Genomic DNA, 24,735 nt, shown 5'->3' with positions numbered 1-24,735 from the left:
CACATTTATATATATATATAATCTTGTTTCATCACTTCCACTACAGCCTGCCAAACTCCAGGGCGGATGCTTCCATCAAAGCACGCTGCATTTGAACTAAGAGTGGCACTCTCCATGACAATGGTCGGAAATGATTGAATTGAGGAATGTGGAGTTATGGGACTGGCGCCCGTGGAAAAGTGTAGAAAGACCTGTTCAGGTGCAGTTGTGGCAAGGGGTTTTTAAAGGCACAAACTCGAAGAAAAAGACAATGACAGAGAATGATAAATTGTTGGCAGACTATATTAATTCAGCCACTGACATGAAGACATGAAATTATTTGCCTGGCTTTGTAGTGCCTATTCAAGGTAGAATGGTGATTGGTACATTGGTGCCTGTCATTAACAAATTATGTGAACGGAGGTATTTGATGGCAAATGAATCACGGAAAATGGCGGCCGAAAGGAGAATGGGTATTGAGTCTTTTGATAGCCACGTTTTGAATCTCCAATAGGAGTTGCGCAAGAGGCATTTTAAATTGAAGGGAGTGAAAATTACTGTGTTGATTTCATTTCATTGTGAGCACTGAGGAAGACAGTTGTGCTGAAACATGTCTGCTCAAAATAAAATGACACAGATGACCCTGTGAGAGTGCTCCATGCTGTTTGGAAAAAAATAATAATAATAATTATATATGGGGGAAGGATGGTTCCAGGATGGGTTTTGTCTAAAGGCAATGGGGAGTTTTATGGTTCAGGGGTTGGTTGTGTAGAGATGCAGCATGGCCTTTTTATGAATCAGGGGTGCATAGTGTACAGCCGTAGTAAGGGGTTTTTAGGTGTCATGTGTGGGTGTGTTTACTGACAATAAGGTATTTTTTTCCTTTTTAGGATTTAGGAATGGGTAGTTAAAAGGAGTATACACAATACATAAGGGATAATTGTGGAATCCAGTTGAATTGCTATCCAGGTGTTCTGGCGATATCATAAACCCTAAAATAGGACTATTGGGCCATATTTTATGTTACTTGTCCTAATTTTTTTGTTTATATTATATGTTTACTTAAAAGTGTGCATTGACATCAGTATGTTTAGGTTTTGTTTATCTATGTAGAATAAATGATTGATAAATCATTAGACAATGCTGAGGGTCAAATGGTGTATCAGTTCTGTGGATGCAGTGTTTATCGTATAATTATGGATTTGGGGCCTGATTATGAGTTTGACAGTTTTAACGCAGGACCGCCAAATTTGCTGGGAGGACATGGGTTCTCTGCGCTATTACAAGTTTCCTACCGGTCTGACCTGGCTCACTGGTGTAAACCTTGAAATAGAGCGCTCTCGTCAGCCCGGCGGGAACAGTGCTACGAGATAGCAATCAGCTCCCTTAAAGGAGCAGAGTGCGATCTTGTAGCACAAAGGGGGCTGTTAGAATGTACTCTGTCTGCAAGGCAGTCAGTGCACATTCCGAGGGTGCTGGACAGGGGGTCCTTGCACTGCCTATGCCATCAGCATTAGCAGTGCAGGGGTCCTTCTGTGGCTCCCTGCACTTGTTCTCTGCTGGCCTGGGTGGGGCAGGGTGGCACTGAGTTCAGGGCCACCCTAGCAAATTACAACCAAAACTCCCATCACCCCATTGGGATTTTGGATCCTAGCGGAGCTTTCTGCCCACCCGCCAAACTTGTAATGTAGTATTAGGACTGCCACAGCCTCGCCAGTCCAACCACCACTACGATTCTGGCAGTCCTGTGACCGCCAGACTCATAATCAGGCCCTTAGTGTCTTTGCTGTAGACTTTGCCACACTATTTTTAAAAGTTGCAGATTTCACCAAAATGTTGTTTCTAGCAGAAATTAATGAAAATATTAATGCCAGATAATGTGACGCATACTTTTAATTTTTTACCCATAATTTAGATAATCTTGATGCATAATTGGGTCTGCCATCCCCCATAACCCTAATAGTCATGACAGTGTTAAAACTCTACTTAGAAATGTAGGGTCTGTCATTATGAGGATTTAAGTCCATACTCCACAGGCAGCCGTGAAATATTTCCCATATTTCATTGGTCCCAGCGATGGATGGGGTTTTTACCACTGAATTTGTGCAATAAAAGCAACAAAAGCTGCACTACACACATATAGATATGACTTTATAGAACCTATAGTTGTATTAATCTATATTTATATAGGAATATGCATTTATATGTACATGGCTATATGTGTGTCATCAATGCAAATTACCATATAAAATGAGTTGTAAAAGTAGATACATTGTTAAGCACAGCATGGTAATACATCACAATGTTACCTTGTTTTAACGTGGTGTGTTGCATTGTTATAACTGATATTCTTGGTTGATGAAACAACGTGGAACTCACTAGCCTTATTTTTGGGTTTCGTCTGTACAGCACTTGTGCTGTGCTTGCAAAATCTCTTGTCAATAAAGAAAAAGCTTAAAGCAGGCTTAGAGCTTGCCATTTACTTACCACCACTCTCCACTGAAAGCAAGGGTTTGAAACGGTTCTGAGGGAGTTTGACATAAATTAGAGATTGGACTCAGCCCTTTTGGACCAAGCAGCTGAGCACGAAGACTAGTTAAACTCTGTCTTTGGCAATGCAGAAAAGTGATGAGCGGGGGGCAATGTAAGTCGAGCAAGATAGTTAGTCAGTAGCGCTACATGCTGGCGATGGAGTAAGGAACACCCTGAATGACTTTCCTTCCTGTGCTGACTGGTGTGTGAGGAGGTGTCTCCTGCAAAGGAGGAAGTGAGGGAGGAGGTTGTTACTAGACTCATCTGCTGCAATTTCACTGCCTATTTGAGGTCTCAGTGTAGAGCACAAACACACTTTGTATGTTAGAGTTAGACTTTTCGTGCTTGTGTGTTTGTCAGACGATATGGCAGGGACTCACTTCCAGAATCATCAGTTTTACGAGGGTTTAGGGCAAGAGAATGGCCCTGCGTAAACCCGGCCCCTACGGCAGAGCCAGTCAGTGCGCTCATGTCTCTCCCTCCTATTCTGATTGTTTGAGCCTTACCAAAGCTCAGCCAATGAGAGCAGGAGATGGTGAGCAACACTTCTGTCTGTTCATGCCCTTGTCTCAAAGTTGCCTTCTTTCCAGCTGTATTTAGTCGCCTCTCCCCATATCTCAGCATTCCTCCCTGCGTGCTGATGTTCATGCCTATCCTGTGTCCAGAAGGCAGAATAATTCTGGAAATGAGTAGTTACAAACTGCTTGTGTTTTCAGTAAATACACAGGTTTGATCAGACTGTTGTGGAGAAAATTACTATTTAACAACAAAATAGGAGAAGTTCAGTTTATTTACCCAAAATGAAAAACGCTCAGTTTGGATTGGTTTTACTTGACAAAAAACTAAAGGTTAGAACTTGGTCCCAGAATGTATGTAATTTTACGAATTAACAAGCTGATGTGTGGGGAGAATGATTGCATCTCAACAATAGGCGTATTTGAGTGGTACTTCAGCGGAGTATATTTATTGCTGATGCGATTTCCTAAGTGTTCATTTGCTGCTGCGACTTGTCTTTCATGACTCTCGGGAAGCGCTTCACCATCTGTATTGTTACATCTTTTTATAGCATTACCATCATCCCTTCGGTTTGGGCCTGTGAATATGTGTAACTGAAGGATGTGTCTCTAACCTGAATGTCCCTTCCGGTGTTTAAACCTGTAAGGTTTGTAATGCTGGTACAGATCTACTGACTACAGCCTGAGATTGCGACATCTGTGCAATTTTTCTACTCCGTCCCTCCCAGTAGTTTGTAAATTAATATGCTTTTGAGAAACTGCATGGAAGGAGCAGGATGCAAAAACGAAAGTAACTGGAATATGTTACATACATATCAAGGAAAGTCGAACAAAATTCATTTTTAGATTATTTAAACTATGTAAAACCTATCTCATTCCAACACATTCTTAATGAAATTGTACTGAAAAATGTGTTTTTTGTCACCACTTACAAGAGTTTTATCAGTAGTGTGAGAAGGGGTCAGGTTGGCTTTGCAGAGTAGGAAGGTATTCCAAAGTTTAATGAGTGGCTCACCAGATCCTACTTGAAAAGATGTGTCTTTTTATACATTTTTCGTCAAAATCTGTTGTTAAATGCAGGATTTAACCACATTTTTTCATAATTTTCTGGAGAGGTGGAAACCAGACAAACTTCAGCAGAGAACGTCGAGTTCCTTAGCTTCACTCACTTGGTGGATTTAACTGTGGTTATTTACCCCCTCCGGTTTCCAAATTCACCAGTTACCTCTGGTGTCTCCCTTGTCAGAGAGGAGATCACAGGCGCCAAGAGGCAACAAGGGGGTTGTGTGCTCTGTATAAATGCCGTCAGTCAATCAACTTGTCCCAGGGGGAAAAACAAGTTTAATAAACCCATGGTACTGAGACCACAGAAGTGGCATGCCATAAAAATGCAGATGTTTATGTAGTGGCAAGGCCCCTGAAAGGCCGCTCAGAGAATTCTGTATGAAGAAAATGGAAATATTAAGGCAGAAGCGAGACACCACCTCTGTGCTAAATGCTGAAATGTAACCAGCATTTGCAGGCCTGTGTGTTTCATAATGAGGATGTTATGCAGAACAGATGTTGTATGTTATGTACTTGAGCTGTTAGACGGTGATTTTACAATTCGTTTTGCCAAGGACATTTTTCAGTTCACCAAAATGGTCGGATATTTATTTTGCACAGTTAACCAGATCGCTATGTTTTCAGTGAAATGGACATTAAAGGGAAAATATGAGGCAGCGATTTCCCGAATATCAGATAAAAACGACTGTAGAAAATCTATTTTTGCTCATTTATATATGCTACTACACACTTAGGGTGTATCGACACAGTAGCTAATCTAGTAAAATGAAATGCATGTCTTTGTTCCCAAACTTAGCATGCATGTTTGTTCTTGAGAGTAGATTGAGATCTTAGATGCACAATAACTTCTCTGATGAGGACCATTAATATGTTTTACTAGACTTGATGCAGTACTCGACTCCTTCAAACATTTGCATGCAATAAAGAATATGGGTTAATGAAATGAGTATTACACAAAGACTCGTGCTGAAAAACGACTGGTTTGTACAATTTTTATTCGTGGGCTTGCTGCCTCTATATATTGGTAGCATATTTTTGCTTTTGGTGTTCTTTATATCTGTGAATCTTTAGGATCCTTGAGTCAGTGCCTGTGGTTACGTGCTGCCATGCAGCCTGGTCTTATTTGTGTCTAACCCCAGACCACAACATATCCCACTGGGAACAAAAACTGGTGACTTTTGGGACAAAGTCCACAGGTGTAGAATGTGAGGCCAATCCATGCAGATCTGCTACCTTCTCAGCCTACCCAGATCTCTTCAAGATGTTGCAAATCCCTCTTACCTATAGCCTGTAAGGATTCGTACCTTGACTCGTATTTATTCTCATTAATCTTATTTGTTTGTTTATTTTATGCTCCTCCTCCCCAATTAACCAGCTAGACATTGATTGCAATGATGAGGTCACAAGCGGCTACCCCACTTCTTGCTTCTCACACTGCACTACCAGATGGCCATCTGTTATCGAGGGACAAATCCGTCATTGCTGCGCATGATTATCTTTCGGAGATTAATTATTATGAACCACAGAAGCCTTTTTTTTTTTTACTAGGAAAGAGGTACGAGAAACAGAATCCCATAGAAGCACCTTTGAAGGCAAAAAAGGGGTTCACCTTCCTCGACTGGTAATATGTATTTAAGATTCTTGAGTAGAAGTGTGCAGCGGAGGTCCAAATCCATGTCAGATTTACGAACATTCAATCTAAATGAAAAACATTTACATAGTCGGGGTTCCTCCTGAAAATCTGGCATGGATTCAGCCCTCCTTGACCTATGCTCAACACTTGGGTATCTAGAGAGTAACGGTTTTGGCTCACCAGTCTTCTGTTGAATGAGGTTGTTATTCGTGCAAGCATTGATGAATTTAAGATATAAAAGGTTGGGTTTGATTCTGTGAAGCTCAGTTGTGATGTACAAAGAAAATCCTTATGATAAGATGTCGATGACCCTAAAAGCAAGTGAGAACTTTACTCTGGTCCCAGGCTTAAAAATTAACTAACGCAACTATGCCTGTTTCCATTTAAGGACGTTAACACAAATAAATATTGGAAAAGCCAGTAGATCTGCAGTTGGCAAGCTGGTGTGATAGTTGATTTTGTTTTTATTTTTTAATGCAAGTATATATCACAGAAAAAGAAAATGTTGCTGACTGAATGCAGTGATTATATGTTCGAAATAACAATTAAAACAAAATTGACCATTGCATGTAAGTTAAAGCAATACAGGTGTTCCCTAGAATGCAAGTGTATCTAGAGAGTGTTTAGAAAATGTTATTAGTCTTGATGCAGATTACAGGAAAATGATTATTTGGAAAACGTGCTGTTGGTTTTAAACTACTTGTAACCTGAAGAAACAATTTGAACACACAAGGAGTTATCCTTGTGTGTTCAAATTGTTTCTTAAGTTATTAAAGACACAATGAATGGAAGCAGTAGCAAAGTCAAGTACTGAACCTCAAACCCTAGCACTGAAGTGCATTTCTTTTTTAGACAGATATGCGCATGTGATCAGGTAAAATGCTGAGGTAAAATCCTGTCACTCTGCACGAGAGAGCTAATGTTTGGAGTAGGCTGACCTGTTGTTCCTATTCACTGTCACAATATTGTGGTAAAAAATATTGTTGACAAAATTATTGTCAAAAAATATCATTTACCACAACATTTTGCTTCTATACTTATAATGGTAAGTACAAAAATATTGGTAAAAAAATATTGTTGACACCATAATCGTCCACAAATAGACAAAAGTATAATTTTTTCAATTATTAAGTTTAAAGTAGCAAATGTTAAATATTTTAATATATAAATTTATTTAAATTAAACATATTCCATTAATATTTACTGGTATATATATAAAATATACTTATATACAGTCACAAACACATTGTATTGATATAAATGTATAGTGTAAAATAATAAAAATATTTATTTTACATTATATTAATACTTCAAAATTAATATGAATGTTTATGTAGTCATTGTAATTTAAAATATTAATACAATGTACAATGAAAATGTTTATTAATTATGTTACTATATATGCATATATAATACAAACACAATAAAACCATGTTATAATAATGAATACAATAAATACAACATTAAAAACGAAAATCACATTTACTAAAATGAATATAGTCATTCAAATTAATTTTAAAATAATACCAAATATGAAAAAAATTATGTTATAAAATCTATGATGAAAAGTGCTGGAGTCGAAGAATATTACATATACCATTTCCACTCTAGTTTATGCAACAGTAGAGAAAGTGTTGGACTTTGGACGGGTTAAATTTACTATTCACACTCCAAGCAGTACAACAGTAGGGAAAGCCTTGGATTTCAGAGGGATTACATTTACTATTCTCACTCTAAAATGTGCAACATTAGGGATAGTGTTGGACTTCGGAGGGGTAAATTGTAATATTCCCACTCCAAACAGTGCAACAGTGGGGCAAGTGTTGAACTCTGAAGAGGTTACCTTTGCTATTCCTACTGCAGACTAAGCATTTCATTTAACATACATTAAATGTATGAGTAATCCTGTGAATGTAGAAAAGTAATAAACTATTTATATAAAAAATAAAAAATTAACATAAAAGGATATGTATAAAAATAAAAACAATCAATTTACATAATGGCTATTCAATAAAAATATAAATGAATACATAGTTGCTATTCAATTAACTAACTTACTTTCCCATCCTGTACCTCACAAACCTGAAAGCCTAAACCTCAAATATAACAAAAAACAAGTATTCAATAACTTGCATATTTAAAATAAATTAGATAATTGACAATCCATAAATAATTACGTATTATCTTCCCACCCTATATACCTACAAATCTAACATCACAAAACTAAAATAAAATGAAAATAAGCCACTGTTTACATATTTAAACTTAAATTAAATAATTTACAAATAATAAATAGTGGTTTATTAATTATTACTGCATTTACTTCCCACCCTATACCCAAGCAAACCTAGCAGATTGCCATTAAAATATAAGTATAATAAAGAACTGTTCCATAGATTATATAATTGAAAATCACGTACATAATTAACATTATTTAATTGCTCAGTATTACTTGGCTTCCCACATAATACCTCTACAAACCTAACATCCTTCAAATAACATATAACAAAAATAAATTAGTATTACATAATTTGCATAATAAATATCAAGCATATTTAATAACATGTATTAAATAATTCCTTATTACCTTATTAAATTCTCACCCTATCCCCCTACAAATGCAACAAGCAGCTTTAACACCTTAAATTACTATTACAAATTAAATGATAAAAATCTAAATCCTCTGAAATTCCAAGCTATATTTTAAAAACAATTGCCTTTATATAAACAATAGTAACACAGTATTAATATTTTAGGAGGTTGGCTATCTATATAGTGTTGTACCAACGTAAGCGGGGCGACCCTTATTGGCTGACAGAGGTTAAAATAATAATCCCAAAAGCTCATTTTTGTGTTAGTTTGGGCCAGCAGGTAGGCTTATTAGAGGTCAGTGTTAAGCATGTATTGCACACACACAGCAAGTAAGCAAGACTCACAATCAATGAAGAAATCCAAGACCAATTTATAAAAATAATACTTATGTTTATATGAATTTAAATACCAAGATCATCCAATCAGGTAAGTACATTTTGAGAAATGAATTTTTCTCCATTCTAAAAGTTGACCATGCAATTTCTGGAGTGATAGTGTTATCCTATGGGGAAAAGACATGTACTGCTTTCAGGCACTTAATGACTTACAGGGATTTTTTTCTGGAGTTAAGGTAGGTATCGGGCAAGGTCCAAAGCCGCTCCAACAGGCTATTTCGGGAGGCACTCAGGTGCAGTGGTGCTTTTCAGCCTCTGGTGCACTAATATTATCCTTTGAGAAAGAAACAGATTCTGCATTCAGGACTGTTCTTCTGGACTTTAGGTGATTATGGGACAAGGACCAAATTCACCTCAGGGTGGGGAGGGGTGCTCTGGGATGTCCAGGTGCAGAGGTTTGTTACAGCGTCAGGTGTCCCATTCACTTCAGTGGAGATCGGTCTGGTCAAAAAGAGGCTGCAAGCAAGGACTGGGGGGCCAGTCTGGCGGAACCAACAAGGGGGCTCAGGTCTCAAGATGTTCGGGGGGATGTAGGGACACCTTTGGTCCTCTTCTCCTCTGCCCGGGGCAGCTGGAGGCAGAGGTGTCCTGAGGCATCAGGTTTTTGTCACTGGGGCTCTGGTGGTAGAGGGGGCCTTCACAAAGAGGCTGCAGGTGATGTTGGGAAGTCCACTGTTGGCAAATCCCAGGTGGGCTTCGGCTCTGGAGGGCCTGGGGACCACACTAGCAGCATTTGCCCATTTGAGCTCGGGCTAGGGGATACGAGTTCATTGGTGCTGTCGGGTTTTGGCAGTCTGGATTCCTTGTGAGTCGTCTTTGGTGCTTTCAGGGTGCAGAGAAGTAGCTCTGCTACTCCACAGGAGATCTCGAAGTTACTTCTAGAAGTGGTGGAAGTCCTCCCAGGGTTTTGGAGGCAGAACAGCTGCAGGACGAGTCGTCTTTGGTGCAGTTGTTTAGGCCGGCAGGCAAGCAGTGGGGTTGGGGCCAAGTCAGTTGCTGCTCCTCACTTCTTTCTTTTCGCAGTTCTTCAGGCCCTTCTTCTTTAGTCCAGCAAATATGAAGTCCCGATATCATGGGGGTCCCCTAAATACTCAATTTAGGCGCATTAAGAGGAGTGAAGGGTAGTAGACAAAGGGCTACCTACCCCTAGGGTCACCAAACACCCCAGATGACCACTTTCTTTGTGGAGTGGGCATTACCATGTCCCAGAATGCCTAGTTCCAACACACAAGATGATGGAATTCCTAATTTTGTGTTCACTTCAGGCTGATCACCCTAGTGGTGAATCGAGCCTGACAGTGCAACACTCTTCCTGCATGTCTAATTTTCCAGCCTGCAATGGTGCCAAATGGGCCTCAGCGCAGGTGGTTGTCTCTTCCACGGCTGGGAGAAGGAGGGTGGTCACACACCAAAGGCAGCAGGACTTTAAAGTCCCTGCCCTTGGTATGCGGATTTACTAGCCATCCTGTAGGTTGAAGTGACAACACCTCCTGCCAGAGCAGGTATTGTTTCTGATCTCAGAGACCAGAGGCTGTCACCTCAAGTGGCTCAAAAGCTCATCTGTGGTGGCTGGCATCAAAACCAGTCAACCAGCACGCTGGAGGACTTGTAGGCTTCTGGGGTTACCTCTAAGGTGCCCTTTGGGGTATGTCTTAACAAATCCAATATTGGTATCAATATGGATTTATTAAGATGAGGTCTTTGATACCAAACACCACTATTTTCTGTGCAGCCATTATGTAGCTGGATCATTCTTGCTCACCAGTGTCCTGTAAATGCTTTAAGATGGCTGCCAGGCCACTTGCAATGTCTTGGAACGGAACTAGACATTACAAGGCCATATCAACTCATGCAGATATGTCCACACATCTGTTATAATGCACCCTGCCTTAGGGCTCTTAAGGCCTGCTGTACGGGTGACAAATATATAATGCATGTAGAAAATTTGGCATGACAGACAATGTGTGTGCCATGTCATGTTTTCACTCAGGGTTTGCACCCTGACACGCAGTCTGCAATGGCAGGCTGTGTGCAGTTTGTGTGTGGGTCTCTCAGGGTGGTATAAGTTATGTTGCAGCTCTTAATGTCCCTCTTTAGTACCCCTGTCCTATGTACTAGGTACCATTTACTAGGGACTTACAGGGGTGCTAAAGTCCTGTGCCAGTTATAAGCAATTTGACCTACCTTTCTGTTAAGGAAAGAGCACTGGGGTCTGTTTAGGAGACCTCAGTGCACTGTCAGAGTCAAAAAACAGCATCTAGTCGTTCTAAAAGGGGGCAAAAAGGGGGGGCATCTGCAAAGACCAGTTTCCTACAAATATACCATGTAAAACACATTGAAATATTTGAAAAAATATATATTTTTTATCCCTATATTAGTGAACACGTGTGTTAAAAACATTGAAGTTATTTAAAATATTACTTACCTCAAAAATTATGTTCTTGTCAAAATATTTGTGTCACTTATAATTGTGTGTCACAATATTTAATTTCTGATATTTGCCTCTCAATATTTTTAACTCAATATTTCATCCAATCGCCATTGCTGTATGCTGTGATGGATGGAAACAAAATGTGAATTGAAGTTTAACAGACTAATGAATAAAACGGGCTGACTCAAAATCACCCCTCTTCATTATATGAGGTTGGTGAAATAGCTAAAGCCACCTCTAGGCTGGACCTGAACAGGAAAACATTTTCTCTTTAACCATGAGGCGCCAGCGGTTTAGTTATATCCTCTTAAGTTGAATATCTGCACTCAGATTGAGAAGAGGACTTTAGAGACATTAAGACAGTTTGGCCCTCATTACAACATTGGGGGTAACTACCGCCACGGCAACGACCGCCAACATAACGCCGCCGTGGCTACAAGCGGTCTACGCGTATCATGACTGCTGACGGTATACCGCCAGAATTCTGACTGACGCCGGTGCTGCTGACAGCAGCACCGCCACGCCAGCAAAACACCACCGACCGTATCATGACCTATGATATGGCCTGGCGATGTTTTGCTGGCGGACGCTGCTGCTGACAGCAGCGTCGCAGACCATCTCCAGCCGGAGGACCCCCTGCAAGCAGGTAAGTTGGGTTCTCCGACAGGAGAGGGGAGTGGGGGGTATTGTGCATATGTGGGGGGGTGTATGTTTTGGAATGCGTGCATGCGGGTGTGAGTCGTGTTGAATGCGTGCGTGAATGAGTGTGGTGTGTTGTGAATGCATGTGTGTGACAAGGTTTGTTGGTGTGTGTTGCGGTGTGTTGATATGTGTGCATGCGTGGGTGGTGGTGGGTATGCGTGTGAGCATGTGTGTATATGGGTGTGCGTACGGGTGTGTATATTTGCGGAGCAGGAAAGGATGGGGGAGGACTCTGGGGAGGGGAAGGGGGCGGGGGAGACCCCTATCAGTCCCAGGGAAGGGATTCCTTGGCACTGATAGTGCCTACGGCCATGGTTTTCGTGGAAGGTAAGTTTGGCACGAAAACCATGGCGGTAGGCTGGGTCGTAAACCAGAGGGTGGGATTGTAACGGCCGCCAGGCTGGAGACCGAAGTCTCCAGCCCAGCAGCCGTAACCACCCTGGCGGTCGGTATGTTAAAGTGGCGGTATTTGATGGCGGTTACCGCCAGGGACAAAATCCAATTTTTTTAAACGCCGGCCTGTTGACGGTATTAACGCCGCTTTAACAGCGACCGCCAGGCTTGTAATTAGGGCCTTTGTCCATTTTGGGTTGAAAGTACCACTTTATATTTCAGGTATGGATGAACTGTAAAATGGGAATGCGTTCCCATACTTTGTTATTCTGTGATTTGCTGACTTGGCATATTCGCCACAAATCATCAGAAATTAACCTTTTTGAAAATGAAATTGGCTTATTGAAGGAGCTGGTTCCAGGGAAAAGCAAGGTTCCAGAGCTCCAGTGAGTTTTTCTTTTTTTGCCCTATTTTGTCGGACTTTTATGATGCTGCTATGATAGTATTTAAGTCCTAGGTTTTCAAGCCCTGCATGAAAGTATTAAAACAGAGGAGGAATAGTGCATCGGATTCAGTTTACCTATCTGGCAATTTCTAAAGTGTGTGAAGATTTTCTTGCACATAAGGAGGAACTTGTGAAAATTCTCAGATGTGCTTCGTTTAACTGGTATTCAGTAGTCTATTTCAGACCTGAGTGTTTGGAGCAGGGTAATCTGCAGCTTCTATCAGACGTTAAAGAAACAAACAATAAAACATCAGGATAGAATCTCGCTGTGCATAAACGTTCAAGAAGATCCCAAAATCTATCTGATGATTAAATTACTACAATTGAACTTCACGTTGTACTTACACCATCTTAATAACTTGATAGAAAATTGACACCGCTAAGTCAGACAAATGTTCAGAAGCGGTGAACAATTTGTGATCTTATGCAGCTGTGTGCAAATACAAAAGGGTGTTATGTTTTATGGCGAGTGACTTGTTTTTTTTTTTTTGCATCAGTATTGAATGTTTTTGTCCTATATTTCTATAGCTATAGTCTTTTTTTTTTTTTTTTTTTTTTATAATAATAAACCAGATTTTATTTTTCTGTAAACAAAAATAAAAACCCAGTAGTAAACACACAGTGCAGCCACATTATGAAAGTTCATAAGCACAATAAACGGAGAAATCATTATATCATTAATTGTCTTAAAGTATTATATATAGGTTCTTCCATTTTAGTACAGCTGCCCATTGTTTTCCTACAGGCACAGGGCCAGAAGATTTCTAAAATTTGGCAAACTCTCTTTTGCAAATCAGGGTCCCAATACCAACTGCTTTGTGATTACCTTTGCTACCTCCCAAGTCTTCTAAAATACCTGACATTGCAATTTGGGGTAAAGGGTCAACTTGTCTTTTTATACTTTTAGAATAGAAAGTTTCTTAGACCAGTATTGCACTATGGCCAGGCATTTCCAGCCCACATGAAAGGCATCATTATCGGTTATGTTATGATATGCAGATTTGTACTGCAAGCTTATTACCTGTGAAGGTATCCAGGTACTCCTCAGGTGGGTAGGTGCTGGTTTCCTTGGAGATTATTCAAAAAGCCAGGTCTATAGCTTCTTGCAGAACTCAAGTGATGAGGAGACTCTGATGTGTTGTGGGAGGGTGTTGCATGTTTTGGGGTAGATTACGGGAAGGAATAACCTTCTGCTCTACTCTTGTGTATGTAGGGTATGTTTGCTAGTGAGAGTCATGCAAAGCTGAAGTATCTGTAGGGTTGGTGGAAGTGCATGCTACTGTTGAGGTAGACAGGGGTCTGTGTAGTGTTTTGCTTTTTATATGTGTGTGAGAAGTTTGATTTGAGGGTGTTTTTGTGTGGGATGCCAATGGAGTTTCCTGAGGTGTGGTGTAATGTTGAAGTGGCGTAGTAGGTTGAGAATGAGTCTGGCTGCTGCATTCTGGACGGTTTAGAGTCTGTCCAGTTTTAATCACAAACCTTGATCAAGGAAACTTACCAGCTCTTCTTTGTTTTCTGGGAGTAAAGTAGATGGTGTGTAGAGCTGTAGTCTTTAAATGGATGGACAATAATAGCTTAATAATGTGGTGAACTTAGGCCTCGTACTAGATGCAGAGATTCGAGAAGGATTACTCTGGACTGGAAGCTGATCAGGTGTTCATGTTATGCGAGCTGGTCCCAGAACTTGCGTTGAGAGGAGAGTCTAGAAATCGGCTCCATAGCTGTGACATCCCAGACATGTTTCCTTTCTCCCTAGATGTTCCCCCTGGATTTTTGCTTTTTGGTGGAGCTTGTGTGGTGCCCAACACCGACCTCTTTACTAGAAGCAGGTGGGCGGCCTGAAAGTTTGACTGCCTCAAGTACAGGCCAGATGGATGGTGACTACCGGGCAAGCACACTTGTACATTTCCTGCTTTGTTTTCCATTATGACCCTCCGCTGTGTGGTGGTTCATCACCCACTTTGACTAGCCCACTAACCAGATGTTGCTTTTACTAAGCCTTGCGTGTGTGCACCCCCCATTTTACCCCAGGTTGCATGTGTACCCCTTTGTTCAGTAAAGTCGCATACAAAAGGTCAGAAACTGTCCCTTTCAGTGTTGCTATTCGATATAATAAAACTAGAATTTCTGTTGCTGTAGTGTGTGTTTTGTGTTGTTTAGATGCTTGTGAACGTCCAGTGTTGTGTACCATAACTTTAGTGAATCGTTAAAAACGTAAACATTTTAGCCGGACATTGTGATTTCCTTATTTTTCAGTATTGTGTGTTATCGGTCAGGTTTTCTGAACCGTACCTGTTAGTGCATATGGTGTAATCTTATTATCAGTTCTGTATTGCATCCTGTTGGTTCTGTATTTTTCTTGTTCTGGGAGTGTTTCAACATTTTGGAAACATTAGAGCTTTTCAAAGGTTAGGCCTTCAGGAACATTGAACCTCACAAATAGTAAACAAAGCTCTAGCTAGATACTCTGGTTTGCTATATAACCCTACATGAGATTTCCTTACACTTTTGTGAGAATTACCAGTTTCTTTGTGTGGTTACTCTACAACATTTCCGTATTGTGATTTTGTGTTCCTTTCTCATTACAGTTCGTACTGACATTATGTTCCAATGAAAGAAGTATTACGTGTTGTGTAATCCACAGCCTTGGCTGGGCATCAATACATCGTTGCAACTGTGATATTTGGCACCGTATCTGATCTCAATCGACATGCCTCCGTTGAGATAGGGCTTAGATGCTGATCCTCCAGTACCTGCAGAGTAAGGGGACTCAGTGGAATAGCCTCTAGTCTGCAGACCATGTTTTAGGAGCAGCTCATCTTTTGTGCAGCGCTCAGAGGCCCCTGCATTTGAATGACCTGGAGAACCATCCATAGCTTGGGAAAGTGGTCATCAATGGAAATGGACGGCACCTGCAAGACGAGGGAGGAGAGAAATATGGGGAATTAAACCACACTACTGGCCCTGGCCATTGAGCTCCTTAGCTATAGTTCACCTGGCAGCTGACCGAGACACTGTAGTGGACATTAAATAGTGAAGAAGCAGTTTTGAAGATACTTGGCTTTGTTGGCCTGCACGGACTTGGGAGGCTCCTTTCTGTCCGCAAGTGAAGTACTAGAACATAGGGATTATTTCAGTGTACTAGAGAACAGTGGGGTGTCCCAGGAGAATTGTGGGTGCGATTTTGTCAGAATTTCCCTATGCCTAAAGTGGTAGACAGGTCTCCGTATTACAGCCTCTGTAGTGCCTAGAGCTATAATCCTACAACATGACTGGCTTATATCTCAATCCCAGACGTTGCAAGACCTATTGTGCGCTTTCTTGGTTTTCATTTTACTGTTCTTTTCTTCTATGGCTTAAATAAAGACAACGTTTTTTAAGCTGTAGCTCTGGCTGGTATCTGACATAGCTTATGCCTTGACCGGTCAACTCAGAGATTCGGTTCCCAAATATTGTGCTCTCAGCTTCGGGCTGAGTTTAATTTACACAAACCTTGGAAATAATGTTAATAATGTATGTTGTGTATTGTGTACTCGAGGGGATAGTACTTCTTGGTATAGCCATGAAGTTGTCAGTTAACACTCAGTTGTGAATAATTTTCAGCTTTAAATATCTCGAAAATATGGCGTTGAGCAATACACTCCCGCTACTTTGGGCTTTAAATAAACCGCATATCTGCCCATAAATCCACTGAGCGCTTTCTAGATCTACCAGGACGTCTTTTTGTGAAATCAATCTTGTCCCTAGGTTTTTCTGCATGATGGACTCCACCGAGTGGAAAAAGCACCCATGTTGCTGGAGTTTTACGGCACGTTTCAAGTTCCGCAAATGACATGCCTACAGTTGCTCACATAGGGGAGTGCAGCACCATATATATTTTTTTTTTCGAAAGCAGACACCCTGGGCATTCCGAGGATGGGACATTTTCATCGTACTCCCTTGTACTTCTCAAAATGCCCTGTGAGCTGCAGGTTATGTCTAGAAACACATGGCAAAACATTGAAAACTAAACATTAATCCATCTTTATTGATGTATTTCGGTCAACACCTATTCATAAATAAAATAATATCAAACATCAGAGGGATAAACGACGGTAAATCACAGACCTTTCATCGAAAATCTAATCCGAGGTCAAAATGACGAGAACTAGGCAAGAGATAGGAACTGAGTGTGGAAGTCAACAAACAGAACTGTGCATTAAAATATTCTTTACATTGCTCTAGTGACTTTTGTTAGCCCACATGTATTACAATGCGTATCAGTACCATGGAAACAACGAATGCAAACACTTGCTTGGTTTTCCTTCGATTCGCTGTGGTTTTTTACAACTATTTATATTTACAGAATGAAATAAATTACTTTTAATCATTATGAAATATAATTTTGCCTTAGGTAGTAAGTTGGGTACTTTTGTTTTCTTTACATAATGGCAAAGTCAATGTAACTAAGGTTTTTTTTTTTTTTTTTTTTTTTTTAAGGAACAGTGACGTTTTAACAACGACATGTTATTGGTGTGTGTAGTCATTTGTTTTTCCTGATTGACACAAATAAAAAATTGCAGACATGAAGAAGCAATAAGTATGCCCATAAACTGAAATTGAGATGACACGCCTTAAAGATTTGTTTTAAAAAATGTAAAGTAACTTATCCCTGAGTTTGTCATCTCGTTGTAGTTTTAAAAAAGTTTACATTTAATTGGTAGCAAAATCATGTGATATTGTCTTTCTATGCTGAATGAAGGGCTGAACATATGCAAAAGAAGCCAAGTCTAATGCTTTCCGGGAAGCCAAAGGGCCTGTTAAAACTACACATTTGGAAGATCTCCATGGAAAGAAAATAAGCCGGAAAGGCATTATCACCTGCCCTTCTCGTTGCATAAGCAAATGTGTGTCTCCTACTGACTAATAATGCCCACGTTCTAATGATCTATGGTCTGACACGCCATAAATGTTAATTTTGAGATTTTTTTTATCTTTACAGGAGTAGAAAGATTCAGATTCGAAACATCCCGCCACATTTACAGTGGGAGGTAAGATCATTTGATGTATTCTCTTTTGCATGCTGGTCATGCTGCTTTCACTTACTGGAAACTAGATCCAAAATATCCACAGTCGATGTCCGTATGCATATATTGGTGCATTTCTTTAGCAGTTTCGTGTGAAAAGGTTAATGTGCAGATCAGGTGCTATCGGCTACCTCATTTGACAAGTTTTCATCCATTTTTGATGTTAAGCTTTTCCACTCTTCTGGCCTCACCTCCTCTGGTTTTCGTTTGAGGAAAGGATTACAGATAGTCACAATATTTATTAATGAAAATCCAAGGGTTCTGAACATTCATCATATCTCTGGCATTATTCACTGGGGTGCAACAGGAATAACTCCTAAAAAATAAGTTAAGGTGTAAGAAGATAAGATATGGAGAACCCTTTCCCCTAATTAGCCTCAGGCGTATAACAACAGTATATTAGGTTATTGTTTAATGCATTTGTTGCATATATTTGTGCATGTTATCAAATCTAGCAGGTAGTCTCCCTCTCATCATTATGGGATTAATTCCCAGCGAGTTATGACATGATATGCTCGGCTAAAGGAACTTAAGAAAAAACAGGGTAATTCATCTGTCCCCCTGTCTTCTGAAACAGAAACGGCTCTGACAATCCTGACAGAGGCAGGCCTGTGCAGAATGCAATGAGCAACAATGTCAAATTCTGAAGATGAGAGTAACAACACCAAGGGACATATCGCAAGATGGCTGTAAATAGGCCCCGTCTCCTGCTTTCCTTCTCCTCCAGAGGTACTGGAGCCTGTGGAAATAATGCATGATTCTGGAGGGTTGTCTGCATAATGGGAAATAACCAGGGGAGTTGGGAATTCCACAGTAGATTCTTCTTACACATAATTGTTTATTGGAAATTTAGAACAAAAGGTTAATTCTACATCATGTATCAAGAGAGAGACTATAATATATAATCATATCCTGATCACACATAGCATAACAAGCCCAGTATAACGCCCTGGCAAAAGAAAACAATGGTTATTCTCTTACACATATTCACATTTTAATGTCACATTTATTTGGAAATGTTCTAGCCATGCATCCGATATCTTGTTGAGTTTATGCGGGTGACTCATCAGTTTATAAACCATGAATTTAGTTGATGTGCAACTGTCCATTGCCATCATCCACTCCCATAAAAGAGACGCCATCTTCGACTTCCAGTATTTGGTTATGTCACGTTTGACTGACAGGAACCCTTGCCCCACCCAGTGCCCTCTTGCACATACTCTGCTCTCCATAATGCCTAGAAACATCTTAGGGAAGAGAATGACCCGTCATCTCGGAATGTTCGAGAGCACGCTGCAGACCTTATTGCAATTACTTCTGAAAAGTTACCCATCCCATATAATGTGAAAAATCCCCAGGTGTCTGCGCACATTTTAGACACTTAAGGGATGTACCTCTTCCCACCCCTCAGATAGATTGAGGGGAATGATGACTCTTATAAAGGTAATTAAATTGAATCATACAGCTTTAATGTATTGGGTAATTTACGGCAAAAAAAATTACTGCAGTTATTCCTCGTTTTCACCTAGATTGTTGACTACTTTCAGCAGTGAAGCCCAATTCCGCTGTATCAGAATTACAGGGCCACTTTTAATGAGGTCCTAAGCATTGATGTGTCATTGGACATGTTGACTTGTCAATTGAGACACCAGTACCAGTACTAGAGCATAGCCTAGACAGAAAAGCATCTGACAAATATGTTCCTGTTATCGTAACTGTGCTAAAATTATGATCAAATGTAAAACAGTATAATGATCGATTCTCATATGAGACAAAGTACCACAGTATAAGAGCAAAACTTGAAAGTCAGATGTGCCTTTCTCGTTGCCAAAAAGAGGTGACAGCATCTAGCAATGGTGAGCAAAGGTGACTGTAATATATAATATTTTTTGCAGAACAAGATTTATTGGAGTGTCTTTGGGCTTAGTATAAATATTTGTTTCTATTTTGGACATTGTGAGAACTTTATCAGAGGTCATGTGAAAATACCCGTTAGATGAGACAATGCCCTTTTATTATCTTTGGGATTCTCGTGTACTGTTGAAAATGACTCGGTTCTTATTTTATCACTCACAAAATACCCTCTCTCCTGTGAACGTCTATCCTCTCCACCATCCATAGACTCTGTCCTTGTCTGTCTTTTTCCATCAAAGCCACTCTTTTGGTTTCTGCAGTTTCGTCCTTTGGCTTCTCCACAGGTTTCGCAGACAATCCCGAGACATTATTTTGACCTTTATAGTCTGTCTCTTTTTTTCTAATTGTATCACTTGTGCCCAAAATGGGTGTCCTCTAATTGTTTCTCATCTCAACCCCACTGTGAACACATTCCTTCCGATTGCCTGTTCAGTTCTGTTCACATTACTTTGCCTCTATACTGTTTGCTGGACTATTCTCTTTGATTTTCCACTCCTATTGCACATAGTTCCTCAGTGCACCAGATCTTTCTCTTTTGACTTTCTCATCCACAAAGCCTTAATTCCGGAGCTTGATCTAATCTCACATTGATTACCATTGTTTCCTCTTCCTTAGCCTTTTTTACTCCATTTCCTCTTTGCACAGTACTCTGCGGCCACTCCAGTTCTGCCATCTCTTAACATCCCCATTTTCCCTTGCCTGCCTTCCTCCGCCCACCACCATCCTTGATCCCTTTTCATTTTATACTGTTCATCTGTTGTGATTAGGAACATTCCCAGTCTCACTTCCTGTACCTTTCGGCTCTTATACTTTATTCATTTTGGCTCCTTACGCTTATATTCACAGTTTATCCTAACTCTTTTACTCCTTGGTCTGTACAAACTCATCTGGTTAATTGCGGTTCTTTTAGATTCATTACTCAAGAGCTACACTCCCTACTCAACTTTAGGATTTTTCCAACTTTACTAAAGTTGTATCATATTATTTATTTACAAATTAAGGAGTTTTGTAAACTGCTTACGTGCCACAAAACTGTTCACTTCAGAGCAATCTTAGAGTATGAAGTATGGGAAAGCTTGGGAGTGGATTGTCAAACAATAGGGGTTTAAATATTAAAACGTATACTGTTTCCGGACATTTGGAGCGAGGAAATGGCAAAGGTCTGTACACAGTAGGCTTAGTCATATGTTTGGTCAAATGCTCCTGTGAACAGGACTTTTTTCTGGTGTTTTCTGAATTACTGATGCTCTTTTTGGCTTCTCACTGCAGATCGTAAGGTATTCCAGATGTATAAGCCTATGTATTTTATTGATTTTGGTCTTTTGCAAAGATTGAATGAGTTAATAAACATTTCTAAATATAAGATTCCTTGCTGGTTAGTACAGTATAGCCAATGATTGGAGGTAGTTGAGGCTAGGTTTGTGTAGGTATTTAAGCATAATATATAGTATTTTGAACTTGTTATACAGGGATACAATGGAGGTTCATCAGTGCTGGTGAGGTTGGTTCAAATTTTCTTAGGTGACTCCTAATTCTGGCTGCTTGGTTTTGAAGGTTTTCAAGCTTGCATAGCTACGGCTCTTACAAAGCCCAAGGAGGATTAGTGCCCTTGCAAATTCAATGAGAGTTTCTAATGATCACTTTCTTTCATCCTCTTGCAACTGAAATTTTTTTATGCTCTTAAAACTACCTTGGGTGGCACTGTCATCTTTGAATCTAGTTGGCACCACTTGTACACGACCGAATACATTGTCTCATTTAGGTGGTGTTAATTCTAGAGGAACATGACATGCTCGATGAACATCAAAATTTCCCATTCTGGTTTGCAGTTCCAGAAAATCCTATTGTGCATTTGGCTAAGGCATGCTTAGATATGCACAAGCTAGCTGGAGTAAAATACTCGGATTGTTATTTATTGCCCCTGTCAGAGCAGGGCATGATATCTCACCAGAAAGCTTGATACACGCATACATTCAGGGTACACATACACCTGTTGCGTTTCTTTCTAACACAATGATAGTGTCTCACCTGCACTAGACGAGTATCATCTGTCCCTTCATTCCATTTGAGAGACACCTTGTCCCTCAAGAGTGGTGCTAAAAGTCTCTTGGAGTGCCCTGTGATCTATAGGCAGTGAGGCACAACTCCTCATGTGACTAAGAATGGGTGTTGTTCCTTCTAAAGTGCCTGTCTGGTCCTCCAACGTGTTGGACCATGCCAGTAATCGCCAGCTTGTAAGTGCAAAGGCATGCTACAGTTTTGAAAGGCCCCTCCTTTGTGGTGGGTACTCCCGCTTGTGTTCCGTGACTCGCCCACAGGATTCGTAGCTCTGAATGGTGACTTGCTGTGGATTGTCCACTTGTTGACTATCTGTGGCTCTAGCAAATCTTTCCCATAATCCGTGCCTCCGCACCTGGTGAAAATGGAATCCATGACGCGGAGTGCTATTTCCTTAATAAGGCCTAGAGGTTAGCAGTCTAGCCAATACGTCTTCTCTGCCCTTTCCCATCCAGTCAGACGAGAGTCCCTAGCCCATCATGAGTTCCTCCTTTAACGGTGATGGCAGCTTCTGATTACCCTGGCAATAGCAAGGTAGAGGGCCTACAGGGGTGCCCCATGAGCAATACCCATGGGCATCGCACTATTGGGAATCATGCTCTCGACTCAAAAATAACTGAAACCTGCTGGAATGTTGGGCTTCTACACTCCTTACACACGCAGTCATTCATTCAAATAACAGCACACACCCCTGCCATGCAAGAAGCCATAACCCCACTCATTCCTGCTTCATTCCTCTGTTCAGCAAACAAGTCCTCTGTGTCCTCAAACTCTGTCAGGCACACTGCTTAATGTTACTTATCTTTGCTTCTAATTTTTATAATTACGTTTATTTGTTGTCAATATTGAAAGTGATTTCTTAGGTTTATTACTACATTTAATTAAATATGTTTGACATTTTGTACATGGAATTATATTTTGTTCTTCATTGGAAAACAAATGTATAAGAGTTTTTCTGAAGCTCAAAATGTTGGAACACTTTGATATGCTTGCCTTCCTGCTTCTGTGGGATCTCAAAGTTAGGAACTTTTGACACCTTACATCATTTTAGTTGATGAATGGATGTTTTCGACATATTGGTATATTATTCTTTCTTAGCTTACCTGACATGGGTATCAAAATGAATAAATATACAGTGTCGCTGACAACCGATAAAACTAAAACCAAATGTGCTTAGTACCCAAGACAACTTCAAAGCATCAAATAGCACATTAAGCCAGTAGAAACACTTCATGCTTCTGAAACAATGAATAAATTAGCCGTTAGAGATTGTATGCAGATAAAGCAAAAATCATAAAGTGCCATTGCTTTAATGTATATTTCCCAAAACATCAGTACTTGCAAGAATTTTTACTGTTGCATCCCTCGTTAATTGCAAAATTAATAAAGTAGAAATCGCAGTATAATAATGAAGTAATGAAGTAAAATAGGGACTGTAGCTCACCCCCCCAGTCATTGCTTGTTGCTCCTTTGGATCAGTCCATGTTACAGCTTTTCTGTATTGTAGCTGTCAGCATGATGTATGGACTTAGCATCTTTGCATCTTGTCTGTGGCATGGAACAAACCATGCCACAGACAAGGTTATGTGAATCTTTGTCTCGCATGCAAGGCTAAGTGCATTGGTGTGACACATCATTAGGAGTAGAGTCCTTCACGGGTACTGTTGCTGAAGAGAGGATATGACAGCCAGGCACAAGCTTTTGGGACCCCACTTGATTAGACTTTGGCAGTTGCCATAGCTGCTGCCATCACTTAACATTACCATCTTTAAAGCGTAATTTCAAGGTTTATGCAAAATAACACCATTATGATTAAATAAAACATGGAGACAAATAATATCTTGAAATGCGATAGTACTTAAAATATACAAGTGACAACATTTGATTAATCAGATCATACAGTCACCAGATATAAAACCCATTAACATTTTTTTTTTTTTTAAAACACTGCTTTCCAAGGTATTCTATTGCTTGAGCCATAGTTTTACCAACCCCCTAATCAACTTGGTATTTAAGCCACCTAGTGAACATCTCTATGCCTCACTGTAGTTGAGGTGTACCGAGTTTCTATAAAACACGAAGTACATTACATGGATTAAAAGGTTCTTTTGTTAGCAAATGCTAGCGAAGACGCCTTAATTCTCAATACAGTTAAGTGTGCTTTATGGTTTGCGGATTGGTCTGCCGCTACCCCCCAAAATTTGCCTGACTAATTAACTTTTTTTTCTACCAAAGACCTCTGTTTTAAACGACGCCACACTGACCTTTTGGGCTAATGGAATATTAATGTCCCAATGTGTCTCGCATTAACCTTTAGTCTAATATTGTAGGTTTAAAGTTGTAATGAAGTGGTAGATATATTTAACATTTTGTCATTACCATTACATCAAAAGTGATGAGATAAAAGTTGTCTGCCCCCCAAGCCCTGCCTACCAATATGTTAAAACTGAACATATACTACGGGTTAGTGAGTGATAGTGCAATCTGCAAATGTATGTGATTACTTAATTATGGTGTAATGTGCCGGTCATAACAAGTGTCTGAGGGCCACGGGCAAGCAGGGGCTAGAGGGTGGCAGTCAGTGTGCTGGGATCATTTGCCACTGATGTTTTGGGGCACGCCCTTCAATGGCTCTGCAAACTGAGCCAGGTGTAACCATTTCCACATTGGACTCATAGGTTAGTAAGGGCAAGCATTCACTGACCTCTTAGGGAGGTAGTGTGCTCAGAGCTCAACAATCAGTCAACCTATTAAGATGAATTGCCAATCCAGTGCTTAGCTCTGTTTACATAGTGTTACTACACACTACTAGTAACAAAAGCACGTCAGCGCCCATGGGGGCTACTTTAGCAGGTGCTGGGCCCACCTTCCTCCCTTGAAGTACCACTGTTCCCAGACTCTCTTCCCCAGTTCTGTGTGGTCCCCTCTGTCTCCACGGGAAAGGAGGAGAAACGTGAATTCAGCACATGTGCAGTTCAGTCACCCACAAAGAGCATGTGTGCTCAGTTCCAGTCT

The 24,735-nt window shown here is 40.3% G+C and overlaps 1 protein-coding gene across 1 annotated transcript in view; it reads left to right on the top strand.

Annotated features, from left to right (window-relative positions):
- IGF2BP2 (insulin like growth factor 2 mRNA binding protein 2) overlaps nucleotides 1-24,735 on the top strand; it is a 479,778-nt gene that overhangs the window by 79,772 nt on the left and 375,271 nt on the right. Inside the window, exon 3 of the mRNA XM_069225797.1 lies at nucleotides 17,664-17,712. Coding sequence (XP_069081898.1) covers nucleotides 17,664-17,712 — 49 coding nt within the window. The remainder of the gene's footprint in view (nucleotides 1-17,663; nucleotides 17,713-24,735) is intronic.

The sequence above is a fragment of the Pleurodeles waltl genome, chromosome 3_1, assembly GCF_031143425.1.
Source record: "Pleurodeles waltl isolate 20211129_DDA chromosome 3_1, aPleWal1.hap1.20221129, whole genome shotgun sequence".
Classification (NCBI taxonomy): Eukaryota; Metazoa; Chordata; class Amphibia; order Caudata; family Salamandridae; genus Pleurodeles; species Pleurodeles waltl.
This window is presented reverse-complemented; position numbering and strand designations above follow the sequence as displayed.